Consider the following 9439-nt stretch of genomic DNA (forward strand, 5'->3'; position numbering starts at 1 on the left):
ATTGTTGCTCTGCATATCTCTGATTTTACTCCATATGAACCATTTGAAATTAAGGTCCGAAATTGATGTTCTGTAGATTGCTAATTTAATCCTTCTATGGATAAGTACTTTTAACTCACTGCCTCTTTGGGTTGTGTGCCCCCCCCCCCCCCTCTCAAAGTACTTAAAGACTCCAATCAGTTGTATTGCCTTATTAATTTTTTTTATTTTATAAAGTAACATTTGTACATTGACCAAAATAGCACATAGGTTTTGCTGAAACCATATTTACAAGGCATAAAGAAGAAAAACTGATCAAAACTTAACAGAATCCTAGGATATCTATGATCGACACAGTATCTTCTATGTAGATTTGTCTACACCAAAAATAGAAAAGTCCAATGCAATTCAATTTGATTTCTGTACTGAACTGCTAGTGTCTTCAAACCATCTGGAATTCCCTTCTTTCCAGATTGTCCACCATATACAAGCTGGGACAATCCCCCATCTATCCTTGTCTGCAACTCCTGCTCCTGCCTCCTCCCAGTTAAAAGAACCTCAGTTATCTTCTGGGGCATTGTCCATGATATGACTCTGAGGTTGGTAAACATCCTCCATAGCTGATCTGTAACCTTGCAATGTAAGAATAGATGGCTGACTGTCTCAAGTTTTTTCCCACAAAGAAAGCATCTTGAACAAAGGGGGATCCCTCTCCTGCTAGATTATCTTGGGTCAAAACAGCTTCATGTGGTAATAACCATGTGAAAACAAGAGACCTTGAAGGGCATCTTCACTTTCCAAAGAGCTATCTGTTGATTGTCTTGATTCAATAGCTTGTAAGCTAAGCTAACTTCAAAGAGTTCTCTACTGTCTTCTTTCCAGCATAGACAATCTGCACCCTCCTGTAAACCTTTGAAATCTTCAAGCACTTTTAAAAACTGAGTCAATTTATCCACTTTCCAGTCAATTATATTCCTTCTGAGTTGTATGTTCCACGCTTGTGAGGACCATGCATATGCTACTGTCATCTGATGTTGCATAGTACATAAATACCAGGATATATATCTTTCAGACACCCGCTACCCAGCCAGTTATATCCCCAAATTGATATTTTGTACCCATTGTTCACCATTATAGAGGCGTGATTCCTCATAAAAGGCGACAATACCCTTATAGACCACCACAGACCAACTCCATAAGGAGAGTGCACTTCATTAGTCATCCATCTGTTGTCTTCCCCATATTTTGCCACGATAATATCACTCAAATAGGATGAGGTCTTTTGTGATCTCTGTTAGAATCCTGTGAATATTCTATAGCATATGTAAATATAATAGGTAAATTGATTTGCTCCTATTATAATTAGGTATTGATTTGTATTGATTTCCTTCCCATTTTTTTTGGACATGTAAACTTAGCTATTTAAACCCCAGTAGCTTGAGGGGATAATCAAGTTGAGTTTCTCTTCCAGTACACATGGTATTAGAGCCACGTTAAGGCCCCAACTATTTTTCTTGGCTGTCCGAATAGATCTCTATTTTCAGAGTTGTTGATCAAACCAACACCACCACGAGACTCGGACCACCTGCCCGAGCAAAGCCCAGTCAGCTCCGCCAGCACCAGCCAGCCAGCCCATGCGCATATCATCATAAAATAATAGTAACAAATATCATGACCTTTTTCTCTTTTGTAATATGCTTCTGACATATATCTTCTGTCCATTTTATGTGAGTTGCTTGGCATTGAAACCATGAAGCTTGTTAGTCCTTGTTGCCCAGGTCGATATTCCTTGTAGCGCTTTGTGCATTAGATAACCTGAATGATACTTCTGCTTCTCCAAAGCTTCTTATAAATAAAGATTGTCTGTTGTTTTATTGCTTGAGCGGCACAGCGTATTTTTCGTATTTTTTGGTTTTTCCTTTGATCTGCTTATTCCTGTGAAGTTAGTTTGAATGGTTCCTTTTCAAGTTTGAATTTGTTCATTTGGAGTCTGGGTTAGCAATCGTCAATATGCTCATATTGGTGACGTTATTGATGCTCAATTTATGTCTGCATAATAGAGCTTGTTTTTCTCAGTAGGAACATTAAAATATCTTGTTTTCTCTGCAGCGTGAATTCTTGAAGAAACAGTTGGAGAAAACAAGGAACCAGAAAGAGAAGCTTGAAGCATTGTGTAGATCACTTCAAGCAGAAAGGAAAGCACATTCAGTAGCTTCCAGTAACTCAGATTCAGTTCAAGCTTGAAGATTTCTGTAAACTAAATCATACCATGAGGTTTTGGCTGCACATATTGAATCAAGAAAGATCTGTCTGATTCACTCTTTTGTCTGTGCTGCAGTTCTATTCTTGCTACCATTTCTATTTTTCTCGCATGGGAGGAAGCATTTTGAATTTGTTACCATTAACTTGGTGCCAAGTGACAGTAGATTACCCGGGACCATCTTGTAGGAGAATGTTGTTTTCCTTGATTTACTGAGTGAGGCCTGCGCAGCGTATGATGAATGAATCAGTTTCTTTTCTTCGCTCATTTCTTTTAATTTTCAAGTTTGAGCAATTCTGCCTTCTTTCCATTGTTCAATGCTCATACGCCCCCCTTCTCCTGCTCTGTTAAAGCTTTCAATAAAGCATTCTTAGCTGTGAAAGCAACAATCCGTTTGTTGGAAAGTTCGTACAAGAGTTGTTAGATCCTTAAAAAAAAAGCTTTTCTTGGGATGCGATGTTCAACTCGAGTGTCCTTATTGTCCCTTCCTAGACATCCCTTTTAACTCCCCGATTTCCAAAGGAAGAAAGAGAAGTCGAATGTTCTTTCGAGAGCTTACTTTTGTTGGGTTTGACATTCTCAATCGCAAAGCTAGATCTAGATTCCCCATAGCCTGTTTCAACATGAAGAATAGTTGTCGGAGCATTAGGATTTCCTTGATCCATCCTCAAGATCAAAGCTTACCAACTCGCTCCCACATTAGGTAGTGCCTCATTTGGATTGGAAATAATGTAACTACATAAAACGAGGCATTACTGTGTTTTTGGTTGTGTTGAATAAAATTTAAACAAAATGACTTACTAGCCCAATATATCATTGACACAACCTACGCAATTCTATATTGGTTGATTGAATAAACGTGTGAAAAACTTGGCATGAATTCTCTACTATTACACTGGAACAAGTGAAGGGATGTGGCGCAACGCTTCAAGTTGGACACTCATTATTTTTTCTTATAAATGTTATTCTAGTAAAATCGAGGCTAAAAGATTCTATTTGGAGAAGACATCCGGATGAGAATGTCTTTATATAAGTTCACGAGATTTGTTATAACTTGTGTGCGGAAATTAACATGTCATCTGTGATTTACTAGCGGGATATTTGGTGGGCCCATAAATTCGAACAAAAAAATCTCATTTTGTTTTAATAGAAGTTAGGATTTAATTAAAGAAAAGAATGTTATATGTGATGCGTGAAGTGTGCATTCTGCACCCAAAGCAGGATCCTACTAATCATCTTTACAGATTGTATATTTAAATTGGCAATACTGTTTTGCTCAACCTTCCACCATCTTGTCATACTAAAATTCTCATGTGATTAAATTATTTTTTATTGTGAATTTTCATGAATATATATATATATATATATGTATATATATGTATGTATATGTATATATATGTATGTATATGTATATATATGTATGTATATGTATATATATGTATATACTAATGTAAGAATCCGGAAGTTGAAAAGTCGGAGCAAAGGAAAAGTTGTAATAAAATCCATTGATGTCAATTGTACAAGCCTACCTACGGCCCATAGGAGGTAGTCGTAGGTAAGGTTCTGAGGTTGGGGAAAATTGACTAAGTGTTGATCGATCTACGAGTTGAACCTACGGATTGTATGAGGTCCTACGGTCCGTAGGTGGGGGCCGTAGAAGGGTCCTGAAGATTGGGGAAAATCAGAGTTTCAGGATCTCTCCTACGAATTAACAAGACGGCTTGTAGATGGTCCTATGGCCCGTAGGAGGGTTCGTAGATGAAGAATCAGAAAATCAAAAAGTTGAAGTTTGGGAGGTTAGCAGGACCAGAAGGATCTACGATCTGTAGGCCATTTGATGACCCGCAGCCCATGCTCATGGATCGATTCCAGTAGCTTTAGGTTTTGGGCATAGTTTCTACGAACGGATTGGACGATTTGTCCCTCGACCTACGACCCGTAGGTCCCCACTCCTACGTCATTCCGACAGTTTTAAATGAAGGGTATTTTGGACATATCCCACTCTTTTAACATTAAAGCTATGCTATTTTGGGCTATTTTCTAAGCCTATAACTATCAAAATTCTTCAAATTCCCCTCATTCCCTCTCAAACTCCCCCACAAAATAATCCTCTCTCTAGAATCATCTCCCAAGGCTAATCTTCCGGAACCAAGCCTTCTGAAAGAAAGCTCATTAGAAAACTCTTCTTCTCCAAGCTTGGGTTTCAAGATCAAGTTGAAGTCTCCATTGCTAGAGCTTTCTTTAGGATTTTGATTTTCAAGGTATGTGGGAATTCACCAATGGAGTCATTTCATCCATTAGGTCCCAAAAGATCTCAATCTTTCAAGTTCAATTTCACCCAATTCAATTAGGATTTTATGTCAAATCTCATGAGTCCTTTTTATTATGATTCAATTAATGTTATTTTTCTTTATTATGCATAAATTTACCAAGATACATGGTTCACAATTGATTTCATATGGACCCATGCATTATGCTATGATTTTCACTTATGAACTATGTATTATGATCATGTATATGATGAAAGATTTATGTATGTTTTATAAAAATGATGAAGTATGTTTAAAAGATGTTTTAAGTAAGTATCAATGATTTGTGAAAGGTTTTCTCACAATATGAAAGGAATCATTATTTAGATGCTTAGAAAGGTAAGTGTCTATATGAATTATGGTATGAAATCATGATTTGCAAGGAGCTATTCTTATACTATTTTATGATGTGGATTGGTAGTTGATTATTTCCTTTCCTATTGGTTATGTTTTGATAATTGATTTTATCTATTCCTTTGGGATTTGACTTACCACCGAGAGGACTTTGTGGTGGAGACTTGGTAAGGGAGTCTCTAGTAGCAACCCCTAGTTTCAAACTACATTCCCTCATAGGTTGTCTTAAATGACTTAGCTAGTAGATCCACAAATAGCACATGATGAAATGATACGGAGTCTACCTTGACAAGTGGCCTCTCTCTTTCGGTGTGGGAGTTATATCAGATTTCATGTCATAGCTCACATGATCTTATTGTCCATTAAGGTTAATATCCCACAAAATGAACTATCTTTTCCTTTAAAGATTTTACTGTCTTTAAATGAGGCATTGACCTCAGCATCTCATGTTTATGCCCTTTTGACATCATGCTTTACATTATACATATTTCTCACATACTTAGTACATTCCATGTACTAATGCATACTTTTATCTATATTATCTCATAATGTAGGGTCCCACGCTTCTCCTCATCCCGCTCGTGGCTAGTATCGGATTCCCTCTTGCATTCCTTTTCATGTGAGTCTTTATGATTCGAGGTCGCAATACTTATGATGCCTTTCATTTCACGTCTTTTAGTTTTATTTATTGGGTGAGGTAGGGTTTGTCCTATGCCCTCGTCTAAAGTAGTAGAGGCTTGTCAGACTAGTATGGTTTCCCATTTTCTTCAGATAATATGTTGAGTTTCTCTTTTATTGAGATTTTATATGTTGAGACTTATTTCCGCATTTTGTTCACTTATGATTTATCTTGCATCTTACATCATGCTTATGCTCAGAGGCTTGTTTAGGATCCTTCAGGGTTCTATTCATCGTGTCACATCTTGTGTCACGACCCAAACTAGGGATAAGCTGCGACACGACAATCGAGATGTGAGGGACCCCAAATAAGCCATCTTAGCATACATCGAATACATAAGGTAAAGAAACATAATAAAATAAGCGGAAGTAACAACTCAAGGGAATGGGTCTAAGGGATGATAGTGTTGGAATTATCAGTTTCACTCGTTTGAGTTATGTTTTTAAAATATTGAGTGTTATTATTATATATATTTTTTGATCATTAAGACTTCAATTGAGAAAGTTAAGTGCTTATACTTTGATTAGGCCCATCTGAGTACTTTGTGAGTAAAAGTCTTTCACTTAGTGAGTCAGCTAGGCCAAGGGTTTGCTTAGGAACCAATAATTATTTTTAAGTTCCGGCTATGCCTCGGGTGTAGACTCGGGGCATGACAAATTTTAATGGGCCTGGGGTGTCTATGAAGACAAGTCTAGTAGAGTCTTTCTTATCTGTGTGAAGCACTCCACATATATAATGGGGAGGCTACAGGACTTTTAGGAATTGTCTCATATCTTTCATACTCCTATTTGTGCTATAGATATTAACTCTATGAAATCTCCTTCTAATTCATGCATTTTGTGATTTCAAATCATGCCTTCTAAGGGAACATTAAGCAAGAGGAACATCATCGAGAATGAGATTCCACCACAATTCAAACTGCAGACTGGGAACTGAGCCTGAGCAGTAAAAAATGAGAATGATAATGGAACTCAAGAGGTTCCACAGATTGCTCAGCCTACCTTGACCTCGAACATAAAATTTAGGGGAGCTATCTCTATGGTCACCTAGTTGATGGCTACTTAGTCTGGCTGCCAAAGCACACTTGTCCCTAGCTCTAGTTCTCAAGGGCCATTTGCTACAAGGATTAGACACTTCTTGAGGATGGACCCACCAGTCTTCACAGGGTCCAAGGTTGAATAGGGTCCTCAAAATTTTATTAATGAGATATGGAAAATCTTGAAAGTTATGCATGCTACTGAGGTTGAGGGAGTTGAGCTTATTTCCTATCAGCTCAAAGATATTGCTTATGTCTGGTACAACTAGTAGGAGGAGAGTCGAGGTGAGGATGTTGAGCCTACATAGTACGATGAGTTTGAAAGTGTATTCCTAGACCACTTCTTTCTGTGAGAGATGAGAGAAGCAAATGTAGAGGAGTTTGTGAATCTGAAACAGGAGGCGATGAATGTCAATGAGTATGGCCTCAAATTCTGTAAGAACCCATAAACTTGGAAAGTCCTAAACCAAGGATCAAAGGAGGAAATCTCAGAAAGTTGCAGAAACTGGCACTAAGGGTTGACCACGGAAGCCATCACGGGCTGTGGTGAGAACCACGAACAGTGGTGAGCAACCGTGTTAGAGATTCAGAGGTTCATACTTGCAGGGAGAAGACCACGACAAAGAACCACAGACCATGGTGAGCACCACGGGCCATGAAACCCTCTGTGGTGAGATCTCCCCAAAGTCCTCAAAATTTTTTCGAAGGCAGGGTCCACGAACGACCACCACGAGTTGTGGAGATGTTCACAGACCGTGAAGTGGTTCGTGGAAGCCACTTTTACAGGCCTCCTACAGGACCTGCACCATGGCCGCACTTCACAAGCCGTGATGCGTTTCACGGATCGTCAAGGTGTATGTGAAGAAACTTCAAAGACTACCCTGCAAGTCTTTTTTCCAAATCTTTCAAAGTTCCATACCATGGGACCCTACCACATACCGTGGTTGTAACACCCCCTAAAGATGTTGTATATGGTGTTCTAATTCTCGATGAAAATGACACAATTTTTGTATTTTGGGTATAACTTTTCATAAGATGGTTCAAATTAGGTGATTCAAATTTTTGAATAACTCCAACATCATTACCTACAACTTTTATGAGACCATATTTTAAGTTTCGAAGGTTAAGTAGGTCAAATAAATTAATTTTTACAAGACATGGTGCTATGACAAAATGGAATATTCATAGAAGAAACATCATATCTAACTGTAGGCTACTCCAAATTGGTTGATTCTTAAATTACATGAAATTAAACTTCTAGAGCAACAATTCATATGAAGACACCAAATCCTAGTGACAAAGTTATTTTTTTCAAACACAACTCCGAAAAAGGGTATTCCGTTAAAAGAAGGTTCATCTCACCAACCATGAAAAGATCTAGATCCATTTGACATCACCCATGATACAATAGTCCTCCATTTGACATCACCCATTACATCACAATCTTCCATTAAATTTTCAATTTTTTTTATAATTATTTTAATTATTGTTAGGTCCCTCCTTCACATCTATAAATACCGATCTTATTTCCTCATTTTATTCATCAAGCTTTCTCAAAAAACTCTTCTCTCTATACACTTCTTTACTCTTTCTCAAAATATAATTTTAGTTCTTACTAGTATAAAATACTATTTCGGTGATTCATATAATCCAGTAGTACACGAAATGCTTCGACGAGGAGAAAAGACTAGGATTCAAGAGTGTTCATTAAGTCCTTCAATTTTGAGTAAGTTTCGGATTCCAGGTATGTAAGGATTCAATGAGAGTATTCCTCCACCCTCATGCCAGATGTATTTTGATTATATGATAAATTATGTTTATTTACTCAATTCTTTTCAAGCTTCACTCAAAGGTATGTGGGTGTTTATCCATGGGTTTTTCCAGCCATGTAGTTCAAAACTCTTTCAACTAAATATTTTGATTTCAAGTAAGATTTTCTTATGGATAATTCTTATTTCTACCTAATAGCATGAATCATGGTTAAACTAATAATTATTGGTCTATTTTGATGCAAAATGATTTCATATATATGAATTGATGGCTTGCAAGTAGTTTCTCTATTTATCACTTTAAAGGTTCTTGAAATTCATGGTGGGTTGTTTAAAACATGATATTTAATTAATGGATTTCAAAGTATTTATGCATAATTTCATTTACATACATGTTTGAAAGTTGAAGTGATTTAAACCCACCTAGTTTTACTATATTTTCAATGAAGTTTGACTTGAAAGCTTTGACTCCAAATAAATGTTTATGAAAGCAATGTCTATGATAAAAAAGAAGTCTTGTAAAATAAGAGAATGATGAAATGCTATGAATGATGGATTCTTTATGCAATAAGGACAATTCTTGCATATTTAAAACACCAAATGTTTTAATGAGTTATTCCACCGATATGATGTTTTTAATTCTCAAGCTATTATATGCTATGGATATTTTGAAGTATTAAACTATTCTGTGGGATTGACTTAGCACCGAATGGGGTATTGAGGTGGGATTTGATAAGGGAATCCTAGTAGCAACCCATTGTCTCATTAACTATGTGCCAACACAGGAGCCCTATGTAGTCTTAGGCTAATAGATCCGCGAAAGCCCTTAAAGTTAAAGTTAAAGAATGAATGTAAAATTGATGGAGTTCTACCCTAGGCAAGTAGACTCCCCGACCAACGTAGGGGGTTATGTAGGATTCAATATAATAGCTCACATGGTCTTAATGTCAGTTATAGTCAACTTCCCATAAATGAAAGTTTCAAATGCTATTTACATGATTACTAATGTATATATCCACATATGTATGATTTAAATGATATCTACTTGATTAC

The 9439-nt window shown here is 37.0% G+C and overlaps 1 protein-coding gene across 2 annotated transcripts in view; it reads left to right on the forward strand.

Moving 5' to 3' along the window:
- Positions 1-2506, forward strand: part of LOC129903621 (uncharacterized) — a 35408-nt gene extending 32902 nt beyond the window's left edge. For both annotated transcript variants that reach the window (XM_055979174.1, XM_055979178.1), the window contains exon 12: positions 2089-2506. In XM_055979174.1, the coding sequence (XP_055835149.1) occupies positions 2089-2223 (135 nt within the window). In that variant the 3' untranslated portion in view covers positions 2224-2506. The remainder of the gene's footprint in view (positions 1-2088) is intronic.
- The last annotated feature ends 6933 nt before the right edge of the window (positions 2507-9439 follow it).

This window comes from Solanum dulcamara, chromosome 1 (assembly GCF_947179165.1).
Source record: "Solanum dulcamara chromosome 1, daSolDulc1.2, whole genome shotgun sequence".
NCBI lineage: Eukaryota > Viridiplantae > Streptophyta > Magnoliopsida > Solanales > Solanaceae > Solanum > Solanum dulcamara.